The 20,819-nt window shown below is 38.7% G+C and overlaps 1 protein-coding gene and 1 non-coding gene across 2 annotated transcripts; both read right to left on the reverse strand.

Moving 5' to 3' along the window:
- Positions 1-1,740: 1,740 nt before the first annotated feature.
- On the reverse strand, positions 1,741-3,177 carry LOC122316232. Its single transcript, XM_043132766.1, has one exon. It carries the CDS (start codon positions 3,175-3,177, stop codon positions 1,741-1,743), a length of 1,437 nt encoding a protein of 478 aa, XP_042988700.1.
- A 1,636-nt stretch (positions 3,178-4,813) lies between these two features.
- LOC122317622 lies at positions 4,814-4,921 on the reverse strand. Its single transcript, XR_006244549.1, has one exon. It is a non-coding gene; the product is annotated as a small nucleolar RNA R71 (small nucleolar RNA).
- Between the last annotated feature and the right edge of the window lie 15,898 nt (positions 4,922-20,819).

The following is a 20,819-nucleotide window of genomic DNA, read 5'->3' on the forward strand; positions in this document are numbered from 1 at the left end:
TTAGGGACATGTAACCTTTTCTTCCTTTCCTTTTCCTTCGAAGGAAGTGCACTAACTCATAGGCAATTAACACATTATCTGATATTAATCTTCCAGGGACAAAAGCACATTGAGAACCTGAAATTATCTGAGGCAGAAAATTCTTTAATCTGTTTGCAAGAACCTTTGACACCAACTTATAAATAACATTGCAAAGGCTGATTGGCCTGAAATCAGAGACCAACTCAGCCTTTTTCTTTTTTGGAATCAATGTCACATAAGTGTGGTTTAGCAATGAAGGAAAACTTCCAGTGTTCAACACCTCTAAAACAGCTCTAGTAACATCTCTACCCACTATGGCCCAATATTTTTGGTAAAATAATGGAGCCATCCCATCAGGACCAGGAGCTTTTGTTGGATTCATTTCCTTTAAAGCTACATCAACCTCATCTGCCACAAACTCCATTTCCAGTTGTTGTTTCATTTCTGCTGTAACTCGACCTGTTAGAGCCTCTAGGAACTGCATACTACCCCTTTGTGTTGAGGATGTAAACAGCTTCTTGAAGTAGTTTAGTATAACCTCATCCATATCTTCATTCACTCTCCAATTACCCATATCATCTTTAATCCCTTTTATCAAATTCTTTGCTTTTCTCTGGGAGGCTTTATGATGAAAAAAACTGGTATTTTTATCACCTTCAGTCAGCCATAGGGCCCTTGACCTTTGTCTCCACATGATCTCTTGCCTTTCCAACCAATTTTGAACATCTATTCGAGCTTTCTTTAAATCATTGATTCTATGACCCTTTGGATCAGAAGCCTCAAGTCTTTTTAAAGTTTCCTTTGCCTGTCTGAGCTTTTTCTGCACATTACCAAAGCAATCCTTATTCCACTTTGCAAGATGTTCACCACATTGCTGAATCTGTTTGAGGACTCCCTCCATAGATCTATCCCCATTGATATTAACCCAAGCCTTCTCAATGAGTGGCTTACATCCTTTGTCTTCCACCCACATCGCCTCAAAACGAAATAACTTTTGCCCTCTCCTCTGAACTCTATCCTTTTGTAGTTGTAGTATGATGGGCACATGATCAGAATATGACACACTTCCATGACTTACAGTTGCCATAGGATATAAATTCTTCCATGCAAGATTGGCAAGACCTCGATCAAGCCTTTCACTAATGCTGTGTTGAGGTTCCCTTCTGTTACACCATGTAAATGGATTACCAATATAACCCAGATCCAGTAAACCACAATCATCAAGCAAATCTCGAAACTCCTGTATCTGTCTATCAGTTCTTACTCTGCCACCAACCTTTTCATTCCCACTGAGTACTTCATTGAAATCTCCCATCAAAAGCCAGGCCTGATCACGAGGAACTTGAATAGATCTAAGTAATTGCCACGTCTCATGTCTCCTGTTAGTTTCAGGCTGGCCATACACCCCAGTAAAATGCCAAGGAGCATATTCAGTTGCAGAATCCTGAATGCTAGCATGAATATGGTGCTTAGAGTAATGCTTAATGGCCAACCTTACATCATTCTTCCACAACAAGGCAAGACCACCACTCCTCCCCTCACTACTTACTGCCAAACAATTATCAAACCCAAGCTTATACTTCAGGTTCTCCATAGCCTTAACTTGTAACCTGGTCTCTTGTAAAAACAAGACCTTGGGACCTTCCTCCCTGACTAGATCAGAGAGAGCTCGAACTCCTCGTTGGTTCCCAAGCCCACGGGAGTTCCAACTGAGGAGAATCATTGAGGTCGGCAGGGCTGTATAACAGCCTCTGCCAATGTCAACTTATTCTCACCAACCTGCTTAACCATACTTTCTCCTATCTTCCCTTTCCCTCTTACATCCATCTCTGCCAGTTTTAATTTCTTTTTATTATCATGCACAAAGTTTGTGTAAACAGCCTGGTCACCATTATCAGCCTGCCTTTTCCTACAGGTATTAGCATTCTGTGACAAAGTACTCATACCTGTGGCTCTAGCACGTTTTTTCCAGGTTGATCGAGTAGATCTTCTCGGAGGATGTATTGTTCCAGCAGGCAACTGGGCTTGGTTACCAATAGAAACATGGGCTTGAGAGGCCTCAACTGTCACCTGGCCCACCACAGAAGACTCCACACGTATTACATTCAAATTACCGTTACCTTCAGCCTCCGAGACCTGCGTAACTGAAATGCCATAATCATGACGAGGCATCTGATCCGGAGTCCTTCCCACAAAATCAGCTTCAGCCATCAAGCCTCCTGCCACCTCATTAGAATTCTTCACTCCGCAATCAAAAGGTCCTGAATATTCGCCATTCTGATCAAACGGTTCCTGAAAATCAGCACCGTTACGATTCACATTAACAGCACTATTGTCTCCCTCCTTCGACCCCTCCGGCTGGCCTTCCTCCGATGATCTACTCTTACCAGCCATGGTATCTCCTCGGCGAGGACTATATGGAAATCTACGTACTCCTCCATCCGCGCGCAGCCAACTACCAAACTGTTTGGTATCACTTTTAATTCCAGCAGCAGAGTTACACTTCATCTCGCCATGGATAATCCTTCCACAATCAAGGCAGAACCGTGGCAATTTTTCATAAGTAATCGGGACCCATGTTTGAACTCCTTGCAGTTTAATGGTACGACCTCGTGCCAGAGGCTTTGTTAGATCCAAACAGATCCTCACTCTAAGAAAAGACCCCCATCCCACATCATCCACATCCACTTCCACCTCCTCCACCTCCCCTAGCGAGCTTCCGAGCCTAATCCCACACTCCTTAGACATTCCTGCCAATGGGAAATTATGGAACTGCACCCACATTGCTGCCTTATCAAATGACATGTGACCCAAGGGAGTATACCCATCAAACACATTCATAACAAAAATGTTGCCATCAAACAGCCATGGACGCCCACTCTCCACTCGGTTCTTATCAGCATGAGTAGCGAAGGTAATCACAAAAACATTACATCCCACTTCTGTGAAAATGGCTAGTTTACTTAGCCTCCACACCCTGCCCATAGTATTTTCGACTATATTCTTCCCGATCACCCTCTCCGACCATATCTTACCAATCAAACTGCGTTCACCCTTTCTCTGCACTTCCGAACTACCTTCCTCCTCAAGCTCTATTGCCTCCCCTTCTTCATCATTCAACTGAAAAGTTTCCCACATCTCCTGAAGTTTCTCCATCGCACAGACTCAATCTACGGTGGCTAGCCCTCTCAGACACCACCACTCAAACACCACCTCTATTTCCTAGAGAGAAAGTAGAGAGGAGACTTTTTCTGATACCAAACAATCCGTTGTAGTGTTTTTCAGTTGTTATTTCAGAGGACTCATTTTCAGTTTTATTATTTTTTTAGTTGCCCAGTTTTCTTTCCTAGGTTCTTAGTTGAGTCGGCGTGGAGCTTGTGGTTATATTTATTTATTTTTATTTCTTCTCACAGATTTTTTTTATGGCTTTGCTTAGATTAATTTTTGTCGCTAGAAATATCATGTGTAGCTAATTTCTTAAACTTAGGTTATAGAATGAGACTTAATTTATTTTGGGTTCTAGTTTGATGCAATATTTTGTTGTTAAATGTTGATTTTACTAAGTTACTAGTTGGATTTAAATTGAAAATAGATTGCGGCTCTTGTTCTTGATTTGTTGTTGACGTAAGGCACAACAAAAGCTTGAAAATTATCAAGGCCTCTCTCAGTTGTTTGTTAATGTGTGTTTGGCTAGTAAAGTAGAGAATCCCTTAGGAAAATATTGTAAAACTTGAGCTTAACTTTTTATCTTCCGATTATCAATGCCTTGATTGGGTTGTTAATCGAGAAAATTATCTAGAATCCGAAATAAAGAGAGTCTCAAACCCAACCCAAGTGTTTGTTAATTTGCCTTTTTAATTAGAAACTCTAGTTTTAGTTTTGATTAATTTTTTTTTCAGAAATTAAATTCATACCTTTTTTTTCTTAGTTCATCTTCAATTCTTTTTTTGCATTGCATTTTAATTTTATTTTCATCTCTCATAATCGACACATTTGTTACTCAAAAATCTCATATACGCTTTGATAACCCTTTGTCCCTGTGGAATACGATCTTGGACTTATCCTTGATACAACTTGACACTTCTACACTTGGAAGCACATTCGAGACTGAGTCAAGTTTTTGGCACCGTTGCCGGGGAACAACTGGTGCTTATTAGAGCATTCCTCTACTGCTGAGAGGACGTTTGTGGAGTTGTGAACCTTTTCACAGCCTGGGTGACATCTAATCTTTTTCCCTTCTCTCTGTTTATTTTTCATGGTCTTTGATTATCTGCTCTTGTTTGTATGACTGGTTGGACTAGAGACCATACATCTCGACTGTTTAGGATAGAATCATTGACATCTTTTAGCTCTGCATCATCTTCTGTTGAATCATCCTCAGACACTGATAGCATCATGGCTGAAAATGAGCATCATGATAGGGAAGTGGAGAATCCAAACAGGACACTTAGAGAATATCTTCAGCCTGTTAGGACTAGCACACCTTCTTGCATCATTTTACCTATTAATGCAAATGCTTTTAATTTCAAACCCGGGATGATTCCATTATTACCACACTTTCATGGTATGAATCTGAAAACCCCTATTTGCATATCAAAGAGTTTGAAGAAGTGTGTTCCACATTCATGGATAGAACATGCACTGATGAGGTCATAAGATTGAAACTGTTTCCATTTTCCTTAAAAGGCAAGGCTAAGACATGGTTGAATTCTTTAAAACCAAGATCTATTGGGACTTGGCAAGAAATGCAAACTGAGTTTTTAAAGAAATTTTTTCCCATGCATAGAACCAATGCCTTAAAAAGACAGATCATGAATTTTGGCCAAAAGGATGTGGAAACATTTTATCATTGTTGGGAACGATTCAAAGACCTTTTAAATGCATGTCCCCATCATGGATATGAGAATTGGAGGGTCATTAGTTTTTTTTATGACGGGTTGCAACCAAAAATGAAACAATTTGTGGAGACCATGTGTAATGGAGCGTTTTTTAACAAAGAACCTGAGGAAGCTTTTGAATATTTTGATTATCTTGCTGAAAATGCACAATCATGGGATACATCTGATGCTCATGATAGGTCGGAAAGTTCAAGGACAATTTCAGGGGGTGGGAAATATAATCTAAGAGAAGTAGATGATTTGAATGATAGGTTGACTATGATTTCTAAGAAATTAGAAAACATAGACCTGAAGAAAGTGAATGAAGTACAAGCTGTACCTCAGATTACCTTGAGCTGTAATATTTGTGAGGGCCAAGGGCATTCAACTAATGATTGCCCAACCATTCCAGCTTTTAAGGAAGTTCTTTTGGATCAATCTAATGCTGTTAATATGGTTGCTAAATCTTTTTCAGGTCCTTATTCCAACACCTACAATTCGTGATGGAGAAATCACCCTAATTTCAGTTGGAGAGGTGATCAAGCTGCTTTACCTGCATCCAACATAGCTGGTCCTTCACAAATTGTACCCTACACTACCCCAGGAGGTTCAGGACCATCTCAATATGCCAACACATGGTCCCAGCTCAGAAAAAGAACCTTGAAGACAATTTCCAGCAATTATCCACCAACTTCCAGCAGCTGTCCACCAATTTTCAGCAATTCATGCAAAGCCAAGCTGCTATCAACAGTCAAAATTCACAAGCCATTGCTGAGATTCGAGGGTCAGTCACAAGGTTGACTACAACCATGAGTGCTCAAGAGAAAGGGAAGTTCCCTGCACAATCTTAGCCTAATCCCCAAGGCCAAAACCCCCAATTTCAAAGTGTGGCAGGAGATTCAAATGTCAAGCAAGTCAAGGCTATTACAACCTTGAGAAGTGGTAAGATGATTGGCATTCCAGCTCAAGAGGTAGATGATTGAGCTGAATTATTGCATTTTTAATGCTTTTGGAACCAATATATATTAATTCTTTCATTACTTTATCATTGGTTTTATATGGAAAAATGAATAAATCAAAGTTGTGATTTTTATTGATTAAAGCATGAATTTCTGCTCTAATTTTATCAACTGTTGATTAATATGGATTATGGTACATATCGCTCGAGCGGTGAAGAAAAATCAGGCAGATTCAAGCGCTCGACTTCTGCTCGACAGTGGTGAGTCACGCATTGGGAGAGCTTTACTTGATTTGGGAAGTAGTGTAAACTTGCTACCGTTCTCAGTATATGAGCAGTTGGGATTGGGTGAGCTAAAAAAGACCTCCATCATGCTACAGTTGCCTGACAGATCAGTTAAGGTACCGAGGGGTATTGTAGAGGACGTGTTGGTACAGGTGGACAAATTCTACTACCCAGTAGATTTTGTGGTTCTTGATATGCAGCAGTCGGTCTCCACTATTTACCAAGCTCCTGTCATCCTAGGAAGACCATTTCTAGCTACATCAAATGCTTTGATCAATTGCAGAAGTGGAGTTTTGAAGCTTACCGTTGGGAACATGGCACTTGCGTTGAATGTTTTCAATGCCTGCAAGATGCAAGCACATTTTGATGACACAAGTGATTTGAATGCTGTGGAGAGTTTGACACCAACAGATTTTATTTGCTCAACTTCTCCCTTATCTGATGATGATTATATTTTTCAGACACCTGAATTTTTACTTGATGAGAAAATTGATCATATCAATGAAGATGACTTTGATTTTTTTTATTGTTTACAGACTCTTCTTTACCACTTGGAGTACAATTTGCGGGAGCAAGATGAAAACCCCAGTTTGAAGCTCCCCACCACTAGACATGCTTAAATCTTCAGAGGAAGAAGTTTCCCAGTTGGAGCTGAAACCACTTCCTCAAGATTTAAAGTATGTGTTTATTGGTCCTGAAGAAGGCACTTTTCCGATGGTGATTTCCTCAAAGCTAAATCAGCAGGATGAAGCCCAGTTGATTGAAGTATTAAGGAAGCATCGAGGCGCAATTGGTTGGACAATAGCCGACATCAAAGGCATTAATGCCGCTGTATGTACCCACATAATCCATCTTGAAGATGATGCTAGACCGGTTCGTGATGCTCAACGTAGGCTCAATCCTACCATGAAGGAAGTTGTGAAAGAGGAAGTGCTTAAGCTACTCGCAGTGGGTATCATTTATCCCATCTCAGACAGTAAGTGGGTAAGTCCAACTCAAGTGATACCAAAAAAATCTGGTTTGACTGTTGTTAAAAATGATAAAAATGAGTTGATTCCAACTAGAATGGTTACTGGCTGGAGAATGTGCATTGATTATAGAAAACTTAATTCAGCCAGTAGGAAGGATCATTTTCCTTTACCATTTTTGGATCAAATTTTAGAAAGAGTGGCTGGTAATGCATATTATTGTTTCTTGGATGGCTATTATGGTTATTATCAAATTGCTGTAGCGCCTGAGGATTAGGAGAAAACCACTTTCACCTGTCCTTTTGGCACTTTTGCTTTTACTAGAATGCCTTTTGGTTTGTGTAATGCTCCAGCTATTTTTCAGAGATGCATGATGAGTATTTTTTCTGACATGATTGATGATATTTGTGAAATATTCATGGATGATTTTTCTGTTTTTGAAAAATCCTTTGAGAGTTGTTTGCATAATTTGGCACGTATTCTCCAGAGATGTGAGGAAAAAAATCTTTTACTTAATTGGGAGAAATGCCAATTTATGGTCACTCAGGGCATTGTATTGGGGCATATTGTTTCTTCTGAGGGTATAAAGGTTGACAAGGCAAAGATTGAATTAATATCTAAACTTCCTATTCCTAGGACGGTTAGGGATATTCGTTCTTTTCTTGGTCATGCTGGCTTTTATAGGCGGTATATTCAAGGGTTTAGTTCTATTGCAAAACCTTTGTGCACTCTTTTACAAAATGATATTGAATTTTTTTGGACTGATGAGTGCCAAAAATCTTTTGATATCCTTAAGAAATAGCTTACCACTGCTCCTATTGTGCAATCTCTGCAGTGGGACCTTCCCTTTGAGATTATGACAGATGCTAGTGACTATGCCTTAGGAGCTGTTTTGGGGCAGCGGGTGGATAATAGGCCATTTGTGATTTATTATGCTAGTAGAACCTTGAATGATGCCCAGAAAAATCATACCATTACTGAAAAAGAATTGCTTGCAATGGTTTTTGCACTTGATAAATTTCAGACTTATATTCTTGGTTCTCCTGTTACTATTTTCACTGACCACTCTGCTCTTAAGTATTTGTTGGCTAAGAAAGATGCAAAACCATGCTTGATTCGCTGGATTCTATTACTTCAAGAGTTCAACATCAACATTAAGTGTGACGCCCCCAAATCCCCATGCACGGACACGGGAAAATCGGGACGTCCGGATGATGACATCGCGGGTCATCATCCTATTGACGAGTGTCAAGTGTGTGTAAAAGCAACAAATGTGCAAAAAGAAATACGCAGCGGATAATAAAAGTCATGACTAAGTACCAGAATTTTTCTTGTTTAAAACAAAGCTGTTCAAAACATATAGAATAGAATATTACAAAACACAAATATAGTTTTGAACCAAATACAAAACATAAACGTCAGCACCCAGGCGGAGCCGCATCCTTGGGCTCAGCCTCCTCCTCCTCATCCTCGATCTCTGCACCAAAATTTATGGTACCAAAAATGGTGCCGCAGGTAAGTAAAATCCAAACACCACCAAATAAAAACATATAAAACTCACACAATATGCATGAAAGGATGCCAATGCACAAAATCCATAAAATCATATTTTTCCACGCATGCCAAAAATTCCATTTGGCCCGAAAACATAACCTTTCCAAATATCACGCCAAAAGTCACATTTGGCCCGTATCAAACTCAAACCATTTACCAATTAAACCGTATGCACCATGACCTCCCCTAGGGGTCATCCGCACACCTTGGCTCCAGTGCCACACTGCAGCTAACGACCACGCATGTGACACCTAAACGAGCGATGCCCAGTTCCGCGCCCCGCACGTTTGTAGCAAGCATCCTCTAGCCCTCGCCAGCGAAGGGCCATGGAGTCGGTGCGTAGAGCTATGCTCGGTTTCCCGCCCTGCGCATTCGTAGCCAAGCATCCTCTAGCCCCCGCTCCCGTCATCGTCCAGCGACAACTCAGGGGATGTCACTCAGTTTATTATGCTCCCGAGTGACCAAAGGAGCTCCACCGGGATAATACCCCATCCCGGCTTGGGGTCGTGATACACACGCACCCGAAAATCCACTTACGCCAATAAAACAGGATTTTCTCAATTTAATTAAAACGCATGTGCATGCACCATGTAAATGCGATATCAATGCACAAAACAATCAACCATCCATAAATCAATAAAACAAGCAACTCTGTCCTCCATCCATCCGACCCCCGAACTCCTCGGACTTAGTCCGGAATCAGCCAACCAACAACAAATAATTATTGAATGAGCAAAATATATTTAAATCTAAAAGTAGAGTTTGGAAAATACTTACATTGCTATATGGTATTTTTAGAAAGCTCGTGGCGTTGCAAACGGCAGAAGGAAAGCAATGTAACAGTGAAATTTCACTGCGGCCGTGGGTTGCAAAATACCCACTTTTGAACGGGGACAAACCAAGGCTCGGGATTGATAGGGAATGGTCTAAGGATGTTTATGAAGCTAGTGGAAGTGGAGTTTGGCTGTGGGTGGCGGCAAAAAGGGCGGAGGAAGGGCCGAAATGCCCAAAACGAAAACTAGCTCGTGGGAGTTGTTCCGGTGACTGTTAGAGGCAGGAAATGGGTGGCTTAGTACAACAAGGAGTCGATGATAAAGTGGTGAAGAGGTGATGGCTGGAGGTGGAGCGACGACGGCAGATCAGAGTAAAAACCGTATGGCTTGATGGGCTTTTTTCGGCTAAACGGCGGCACAGTTGGGGATGAAACTTGGTGGGGTGGTTCACCGGAGGGAGGGAAAGAAAATGGTGGGGGTGGTGTGGCTCATGGCGGCCTTGGGTGGCTGGCCAAAATGACGTGAGGGAGAGGAGAGAGAGAGAGCGCGCGGGAGAGAAAACTGGGGAGGGAAAAAGAGAAAGAAAAAAAAAAGAAAGAAAAAGGAAAAAGAAGAAAAAAGAGAAAGAAGAAAAAAAAGAAAAGAGAAAAAAGAAAAGATGAGGGGAAGGAAATGATGTCCAGTCCTCACTCCGGAAACCAAAACAGATCCGCCGAAAACGACATTAAAAACTGTAAAACAACTAAATAAATAAAACACTACATCTAATAAATTAAAAAATAATTAAAATACATTAATTTAAAATAAATAAACCAATATATTAATTAAATTAAAAAGAACCCTTCAGTGAAAATACACGTAAAAGCGGGTCATCACATTAAGGACAAGAAAGGAGTTGAAAACGTGGTAGCTGACCACCTCTCTAGATTGTCATCATATCTTTCTTCAAATGTTAGCCTTCCTCTTGATGATAGTTTCCCGGATGAGCAGCTGTTTGTGGTTGATAGAGCTCTCTAGTATGCTAACATAGTCAATTATCTAGTGACTGAGTGAATGCCTTCTGAATGGTCCACCCAAGATAAGCATCGGTTTCTCTCTGAGGTACGACACTTTTATTTTGATGATCCATATCTTTTTAAATATTTTTCGAACCAATTGATTCAAAGATGCATTCCTGATGATGAGTTTTCTTCGGTTTTGAGATTTAGTCATATGGGTGCATGTGGTGGTCATTTTTCAGCAAAGAAAACAATTTCAAAAATTTTGCAAAGCGGTTTTTACTGGCCTTCCATGTTTAAAGATGCTTATAATTTTTGCAAGGCTTGTGAGCCTTGTCAAAAATTGGGATCCATTAGCAAAAGAGACATGGTGCCTCTTTCCCCTATTCTTACTTTAGAAATTTTTGATTGTTGGGGAATAGACTTCATGGGACCTTTTCCAGCTTCTTTTGGAAACACATATATTCTATTGGCTGTGGATTATGTTTCAAAATGGGTGGAGGCCATTGCTTGGAAAACAAATGACCATCATATTGTCCTGAAATTTTTGCAATCTTTGTTTGCTCGTTTTGGCATGCCAAAAGTTATTATAAGTGATGGGGGTTCTCATTTTTGCAATAAACCATTTTCTACACTTGTGAAGAAATATGGTATCACACACAGGGTTTCTACCCCTTATCACCCTTAAACAAATGGGCAAGCTGAATTGGCAAATAGAGAGATAAAAATTATTTTAGAGAAAACCATCAAGCCTAATAGGAAAGATTGGTCGGTTAAACTTCTTGATGCTTTGTGGGCTTATAGGACAGCTTTTAAAACAAATCTAAAGATGTCTCCTTATTGATTAGTTTATGGTAAAGTTTGTCATTTACTTGTTGATATTCAGCATCGAGCTCTTTGGGCCATAAAACATGTTAACATGTCACTTGATGAAGCTTCAGGGTTGAGAAAATTGCAGATTTGGACGAAGCTCGTCGGAATGCTTATGACAACGCTCAGCTTACAAAGGAACGCATGAAAATTCCGCATGATTAGAAAATTCATCCAAAGCAATTCACACTTGGCTAGGAAGTCCTCCTTTACAATTCTCGCTTGCATATTTTTCCTGGAAAGTTGAAATCCCGATGGAGTGGGCCGTACATTGTAAAGACCGTTCATCCTTATGGCGCGGTAGACATTGTCAATCCGAAGAATGGTAATAGCTTTATTGTCAATGGACAACGTCTAAAGTCATTTCTGAAGGTCTTTGATCCACATGAAGAGATCTTGCTTGTGCAAGACCCCAAGGAAGTGTTTTAAGTTGCTTTTCCTTCTTTACAGTTTTCTTTACTTGCATTTATTTTATTTGTTCTTTTGCTTTGGTTTTATATTTCATGCTAATTGTTTGTTTTGCTTGCTTAGTTCTGTGCACTTTGTTTTCTTTCGTTCGATTCATTGAGGACTATGTCTCTCACTAGTTGGGAGGTAGCATGTGTGCACAGTTTAAAAAATAAATAAATAAATAGGATTTGTGAAATTTGAACATCTTGGTGGAGTAGTTGAGCGGGATCATTTATGAAGATTTATTTTCAAGTTTAAACATAGAGCATGATTTTTGATACATCATATTTTGTTGATATGTGGCTTGAAACACCAGGATGTTATGCTTATTGAGATGAAACTTGATAAAATTTTTGTAGAACGAAAGGCAAATTTTGAAGGACATTTTGCACATGCTTATGCTTGTAGTGTTCCTTATTTACCATTCATTGATTTAACACTGGAGAAGTAAACTGCAGGACTACCGAGCCATGCCAAAAAGAAAAAAAACAGAAAAGAAAAAAAGGATTTTAAAAGAAAAGAAGAAAAGAAAAAAAAAGAGAGAGAAAATGAATAAAGGCGACTTAGTGAACTTTCCTAAGTAAAAAGGGCTAGAAACAGTTACTCAAGACTTTGGGGGTTGAGTGTCCAACCTTTAAAAACAGAACTGGCGTGAAAAATGCTAGTCCCTTGGGCTTGGAGGTAGTTAGAATGAGCAATGATTAATCTTAAAGTTGAAAAATCCTATGGCAAATCATGGCTAGTAATGAGGAACACACAACCGGTCTAGCTCCACACACACATTTGAGTTCTGAGACATTTGCCTTAATTCTATGTGAAAGATTGTTGAGATAGTCTTGGTGGGTATAACCCTTGGGGGTTGAGTAGTAACGTGTCACTTTTGTGAGAATTCAGAATTGTGTTTAATTGTTTTTGTTTGAATTTCAATCTTTATGTAATATTCATCTCAATTAATTTTCACTATTTTGCTCAAGGATTAGCAAAATGCTAGTTGCGAGGTGTGATTGAGCTGAATTATTGCATTTTTAATGCTTTTGGAACCAATATATATTAATTCTTTCATTACTTTATCATTGGTTTTATATGGAAAAATGAATAAATCAAAGTTGTGATTTTAATTGATTAAAAGCATGAATTTATGCTCTAATTTTATCAACTGTTGATTAGTATGGATTATGGTACATATCGCTCAAGCTGCGAAGCCGCCGCTCGAGCGAAGTCAGGCAGATTCAAGCGCTCGACTTCTGCTCAACAGTTGGCTCGAGCAAGTTGCGGGAAAAGAGATTGCTCGAGCAGAGGCATTTGGCCGCTCGAGCGAATTCAAGTAAAGTCAAACGCTCGATGTTCGCTCGGCAGGCCGCTCGAGCGAATTCAGGCAGAGTTGAACACTCGATGTTCGCTCGACAGGCCGCTCGAGCTAACTTAGGCAGAATCGAACGCTTGATGTTCGCTCAACACTCTGCTCGAGCGAATATCGTATTTTACAGATCAGGGTTTATTCTGCCGTTAGAGTATATATATGTTTTGTTTACATCTTAGGACTGACTTTTGGTTGGAAAACTCAGTTTTGATTAGAGAAACACATAGAATTCATTTTTCCTTTGATTTTCATTTAGATTCGAAGAGGAGATTCATACAATCAATCATTCACGCAGCTACACAACTTCCACTGGATCATTCACTCACACTGCAGCAGATTGAAGAACTCCTTGAGGGGTCCAATTGCCACTGCAGCTCAGCCTCCTCCACCACTTCGAATCTTCATCTCCATTCAATTGGCTTGATCTTTTCAATTCCCTACTTGCTATTTCATTTCAGTTTTGAGTTTCTGAACTATTTTGGAGAATTTTGATTTAGACGTTTGAGTAATTTCTTTGTTATTTATTTAATTCATGTCATTTATTTTTATCGTTTCCTTAAGCTTTCATTTTAATAGTGATTACAATTACGGTGGTTTAATTTGAGAATTTGTGTTTTGAATACAATGATGAACTCTAGAACATTGATTTTGGGGCTTTTCAATTTTCAGTGCATGTTTTGTCAATTACTTCCTAATTTAGTTTAATTCTTAATTTAGTTTTATTAATTTCTGAGTTTAATCTATTAGTCCTTTACATTCCAATCCGACAATCAAAATCTAAAAACATGAATCTAGTCCATGACTAGTACTCTTTTCCATCCATTGCACATACCATCATTTTATTTTCTCTTTGTGAAGTTTTTCACCCTTTTCAACGAGTTTGATTTTTAAGTAACTTTCCTTGAGGAGACGATCTAGGAATTTATTCCTAATTATTACACGACATCCTCCTACACTTGGGATAGTTTTAGTGCTACTCATTTTTTGAGTGAGTCAGTAGAAAAGAATGGTAACACTTCTAAACCTCCTTTCGAAAATAAGGCACATGATCCTTTGGAATCTGAAAGTGTCCTAAGCACTACACTTGCACCTTTTCCTCAAAGGTTAACCCCTTTGCACAAAGATAAGCATCACGTTGAAATTCTTGAAATTTTTAAGCAAGTTAGGATTAATATACCATTCTTAGATGCTATTCAACAGATTCCTACCTATGCTAAATTTTTAAAGGATTTATGCACCGTAAAAAGAAAATTGAATGTGCAAAAGAAAGCTTTTCTTACTGAGCAGGTTAGTGCTATTATCCAAACCAACACTCCTCCCAAATACAAGGACCCAGGATCCCCTACCATAGCTTGCATGATAGGGAGCTCAAAAATAGGCCAATCATTATTAGACTTAGGTTCAAGTGTGAACTTATTGCCTTATAATGTTTATGTTCAACTTGGATTGGGTGAGTTGAAATCTACTTCATCACATTGCAGTTGGCTGATAGGTCTATTAAGATTCCTAGGGGTGTTGTGGAAGATGTTTTGTTTCAAGTAGACAAATTCTACTATCCGGTAGACTTTGTCGTACTCGACATACAATTGACTAATCATTCTACTTTCCAAGCACCTGTTATCTTAGGAAGACCCTTCTTGGCTACTTCTAATGCACTCATAAATTGTAGAAGTGGAGTTTTAAAGTTGAGTTTTGGAAATATGACCTTGGAGCTAAATATTTTTAATCTTTGCAGGCAACCACAAGAAGTTGAAGAAGTTCATGAAGTGAATTTGCTGAAAAATTTCATTGATGAAAATTCGGCACATTACTTTCAACTTATTAATTCTTTAGAGGAATTTGAAGAAGATTTGAGAATATTTGATAATGTTAATAACTCATCTCTTGTTTCCTCAATAGGTCAGCAAGTTGCACCACCATGGAGGCCAAAATTTGAGCAACTTCCACCATTGACATCAACCCTCAAGCCTTTGGAGGAGCAATCCCCAACTTTGGACTTCAAACCTCTTCCATTGGAGTTGAAGTATGCTTTCTTAGGACCACAAAGCACCTTCCCTGTGGTAATTTCTTCTCACTTAATTAGTGAACAAGAAGATAAATTGCTAGATGTGCTTAAGAAGCATAAAAAATCTATTGGTTGGACAATGGCTGATATAAAAGGTATAAGTCCCTTGGAGTGTACCCATAGGATTTATTTAGAAGATGATGCAAAGCCTTCTAAGGAAATGCAAAGAAGGCTGAATCCCACAATGAAGGAAGTGGTTAAAGATGAGGTGCTGAAATTGCTTGATGTGGGTATCATTTACCCCATCTCGGATAGCAAGTGGGTAAGTCTCATTCATGTAGTTCCAAAAAAATCTGGGCTTACCATTGTTAAAAATGAACAAAATGAATCGATTCCTACTAGGATTCCTACTAGTTGGCGCATGTGTATAGATTATAGGAAGTTGAATGCCGCCACTAGGAAAGATCATTTTCCTTTGCCTTTTCTTGATCAAGTGTTACAAAAAGTTGCTGGACATGCCTTTTATTGTTTCTTAGATGGATTCTCCAATTACTATCAATTAGAAATAGCACCAGAGGATCAAGAAAAGACCACCTTTACTTGTCCTTTTGGTACTTTTGCTTTTAGGAGAATGCCTTTTGGTTTATGCAATGCACCAGCAACTTTTCAAAGATGCATGCTTAGCATTTTTAGTGACATGATTGAGAACACCCTGGAAGTGTTTATAGATGATTTTTCTGTATTTGGTGATTCATTTGAGAGTTGTTTAACCAATTTACAAGCTATTTTGGCCAAGTGTGAAGAGAAGCAATTGCTACTTAATTGGGAGAAGTGTCATTTCATGGTACAACAGGGTATTGTTATGGGACATATTGTTTCATCTAGAGGACTTGAAGTAGATAGAGCAAAAATTGAGTTGATTTCTAAACTTCCTACACCTAAGTCAATAAAAGACATTAGATCTTTTCTTGGGTATGCGGTGCGGGTTTTTATAGGAGATTTATCAAAGACTTTAGCTCTACTTCTAAGCCTCTATGTAAGCTATTGATGAATGATGTAAAATTTGATTGGACACCCGAGTGTCAAGAAGCTTTTTGTCGGCTTAAAACTTTTCTAACCACTGCTCCTATTCTTCAACCTCCTGATTGGTCACTTTCTTTTGAAATCATGTGTGATGCAAGTGATTTTGCTATAGGAGCTGTTCTTGGACAGCGTAGGAACAAACTTCCTTATGTCATTTACTATGCAAGTAAAACTTTGAATTTTGCTCAAAAAAATTATTCTACTACTGAAAAAGAATTACTTGCTGTGGTATTTACTTTAGAGAAGTTTCATGCATATATTCTTGGTTCTCCTATAGTCATCTTTACTGACCATGCAGCTCTCGAGTATTTATTGACAAAGAAAGATGCAAAACCAAGGTTGATTAGATGGATACTTTTACTTCAGGAGTTCAATATTATCATCAAGAACAAGAAAGGAGTAGAGAATGTGGTAGCCGACCATTTGTCTAGGCTCACAGTTGCTGAAACTGAACAACCGACACATGTTCTTGATTCTTTTCCTGATGAACATCTTATGTTAGTTGAAAATTTACTTTGGTTTGCTGATATAGTAAATTTCTTGGTGACAGGACAAACACCACCTCATTGGAGCGCTCAAGATATATGGAAATTCATGCATGAGGTGAGATCGTTCTTTTATGATGATCCTTACCTTTCCAAGTATTGTTCAGATCAAATCATTAGGAAGTGTGTGCCCAATGATGAAATTTCTGGTGTCTTAAATTTTTGCCATACGGAAGCTTGTGGTGGGCATTTTTCAGCCCACAAAACAGTGGCCAAAATTCTTCAAAGCGGATTTTATTGGCCAACCATGTTCAAGGATGCCTTTAGTTTTTGTAAAACTTGTGAACCTTGTCAGAAATTAGAAGGAATCACTAGGAGAAATATGATGCCTATGCAACCCATACTAGTGATTGAAATTTTTGATTGTTGGGGGATAGATTTTATGGGACCATTTCCTTCTTCTTATGGCTATTTGTACATTTTGGTTGCTGTTGACTATGTTTCTAAGTGGGTTGAGGCAGTCCCTTGCAAATCTAATGATCATCAAGTTGTTTTAAAATTTTTGAAAGAAAACATTTTTGCAAGATTTGGCATGCCTAAAGCCATAATCAGTGATAATGGCACCCACTTTTGTAACAAGCATTTCTCGGCCTTAATGAAGAAGTATGGTATCCATCACAAAATCTCTACTCCCTATCATCCTCAAACCAATGGACAAGCTGAACTAGCAAATAGGGAGATTAAAAACATTCTTGAAAAAAAAGTTGGCCCAAATAGGAAGGATTGGTCTGTGAGATTGTCTGATGCCTTGTGGGCTTATAGAACAGCCTTTAAAACCATTTTGGGCATGTCTCCATATAGACTAGTGTATGGTAAGGCTTGCCATTTGCTTGTAGAGTTGGAACATAGAGCATATTGGGCAATTAAGCAATGCAATTTTAACATTGATAAAGCTGGTTGTGTGAGAAAATTGCAGTTGTCTGAGTTGGATGAGTTGAGGATGGATGCCTACAACAACTCTAAGTTGTCCAAAGAAAGAATGAAGAACTTTCATGACAAACACATCCAAGACTTTTGAGTCTAATCAAAAAGTGTTATTGTACAACTCTTAGTTACACTTGTTCCCTGGTAAGTTAAGGTCTCGATGGAGTGGGCCTTATGTGGTCCAAACTGTTTTTCCTCATGGTGCTATAGAGATAATGAATCCTCTCAATGGTAACATTTTTAACGTTAATGGTCAAAAGCTCAAGCCTTTTATTTCTAACTTTGTACCTGAGGAATCTACTCTACATTTGCTTGATCCTAATTGATGGTTCTTGATCTATCCATTTCTTTTCATTGTCTTCTTTTGTTCTTCAGTTTTTATCTTTTATTTTGGCTACATTCCTTTCAAAGCTATCCAGGTACTTCCTTTTCCTCTTTCCTTTAGTTTTTCTTTGAATTTTCGGTTCTTCTTTTAGTTGTTTTGCCCCTTAACTGCTCTCTTTGTGTAAATTCTTTCGTTTCTCTTGCATCATTGAGGACAATGCTACAATCTAGTTGAGGGGTGGAAGAGAATTTATTTCTCTGTTTGCATGCCTTAGACATATTTTGGTCCACTTTGGGGGAGTGTTAGTAATGAGTTGAAAGTAGATTAAATCCCTCATTCTTGAAGTTTACACGCTGGAAAGTGATTCAAAAAAAAAAAGAAAGAAGAAAAAGATTTGTTGAGGTCATAGAACATGTGGAATGTAGTGCAAATATGAGTATATGTCAAAAGAGGGACTTATTCATTTTATTTAGTTGTTAAACCAAGGGAAAGATGTTAAAAGTTTTGCTAAAACACACACAACACATACCCGGAAGGCCTAGAAAGACTACATTGAGTCATTGTTGGTTGATTTACACTTCAATTGTTTGAGACTCTAATGAACCATATCCTAATGGCTTAGGAAGAAATCTGAAATGAATTAAATGAGAAAAGGGACAAGCCAGGGATCCAAAAAAAAAATCCTTTAGGTAGACTACTAGTAAGGGCTGACTTGTGAAAGTGTGGGTAGGCGCACATTCATAGGTCCGATTCCCCCACTAGGAAATCTAAAAACATAAATTACATCAGTGTAGTGGAAAAGGTTGCCTATTACCGGGGTCCTTAAAAAAAAAAAGTAGGCGCCTTTCAAAGTGTAATGGTGTAAAAGCCGCCACTACAATGGTTTTGAATTAAAGTAAGACCATGTGGTTTTCTCAGATTGGTTGTTGTGATTGAAATTGTTAATGTCTCTTGGTAGTCGATCTTAGAATTCTAACCCCATTTCCATGCACTTGAAAGAAAGCAAGCTTTGTTACATGTAATTCCCTTGGTTGATTAACTAAATTGTGTATAAATCTCTTAGTTGATACAAAATTCAGATTAATCTATCTCCAAGTGTTCTTAAACTCAACAAGTCTATTTCATGGCATGTGATTCTCAAATTTTCTCAAGTTGGTAATTTCACCTTTGCATGAATTCATTCGCTTTATTTGGTAGACTCTAGCAAAAAGCTAGTTGGGGGGTGTGATAAAGGGTTAGAATTGCATAATTAAGTTGTTTAAATGAATGATTTATTTTATCAAATAAGGATTGAACACTTAATTATGCATCAAATTCTAATATTGAATGTCAAATTAATTGATGCCAAAATTTTTGCACATCAAAGTCTCATATTTGCCCTTGAAATACTTAAACTATAATATCATTTCATTTATATATTGTTGGGCATTTATGGAAGGAAAGAAAGAATGAGACCTATGAGAAAATAGAAGAATTGATTATGGTTTTATGGAATCTCATCTAATAGAGATCAATTGCACTTCACTCGGACAGCCAACAGCAGGAGCACGCCAAACATATCATGCTGGACACAGCACATTGCAGTAGAGTGGGGCTGGTTTATTTTATTTTTCACTCTGTTTTCATTGGAGACCTTCGTGCAGCAAGGAAACTCACACATGCAAAAAACATGGGAGCAGCTCACACATGCAGAAAACATGAGAGCAGCTCACACATGCAATAAACCTGCAGCAAGGAAACTCACACGGACAGACAGCACACACTTGGAAAGCAGGAGCAATGCAGCTCATGCATCATTTCGTTGGAAAGCAGCTTTTGACATGTGAAGCTGAGAGATGGAAGCACGTTGAAGACAGCAGGATGCTGGAACTCACGGATGGAAGGGAAACAAATCAACAAACACAGCCCGACAGCAACACACCACATGTGCTAACCATTGCAAGATAAATAGAACCAAGCACATGGCTGGAAGACAAGCTGTTCACTTCACCTTTCTTGCTTCTGCACATAGAAGTTGAACATGCAGTAGCATAGCTTTTTTTATTTTCTTTCTTTTTCGGGTAGCTGGCACCAACGAGCAGCAGCAGAGTTTATTCCTTCTTTTTCGTTTGGGTAGCTGGCAACAGCAGGAGCTTTTACTTCTTTTATTTCTTTCCTTCTCATTGGAGACGATGGTAGTTCTTCTTTTTTTTTAGGCTTCACCTGGTTTTCGTTTAGCAGTAGAGTAGAGTAGTCTGAAGTTTATTCATTTTCTCTTCTTTTTCATTTGGATGGAAGGCAGTTTGCTTTGTCTTCATGCAGTTAATTTTCATTTAGACATTGGCATGCTATTGGTCTTTACGGCTGGAGGTGTTTCCAGACCAAGGACTCATCTTTCATTTTCGTTTTGGAGTTGTTAGTTTTCAGACGCAGGGCAGCTTTAGTTTTTCTTGTTCTTTTTGTTCTTTTCGTTTACGCTAGAGCTGCAGACACTAGACCTCAAGGTCGGCTGGTTTTCATTTATTGTATTGCTTTTACTTTGAGACCTCATGAACTAGGCGGCTTGAATTTATTTTCTTGTATTCATTTTTTTTACGTTGCAGACGGAACTCTCTATTTTGAATTTATTTTCTGTTTTGGCTGGACGGAACTCTGTCTCTTGCTCGGCAGCTTCTTCTACCGTTCATTCGGCTGGTTATTTGTTTTCTTTTTCTGCTTTTAGTTTTCAGGCTGAGGTTTACAGACTTGGGGAGATTTTTAGCTTTAGTTACTCTTTTCGTTTGGGGGTAGACTTAGAGGGTCGACAGAGAGCTCTTTTTTTTGGGGCTCATCTTTTTCGTTACA

This window comes from Carya illinoinensis, chromosome 7, assembly GCF_018687715.1.
Source record: "Carya illinoinensis cultivar Pawnee chromosome 7, C.illinoinensisPawnee_v1, whole genome shotgun sequence".
NCBI lineage: Eukaryota > Viridiplantae > Streptophyta > Magnoliopsida > Fagales > Juglandaceae > Carya > Carya illinoinensis.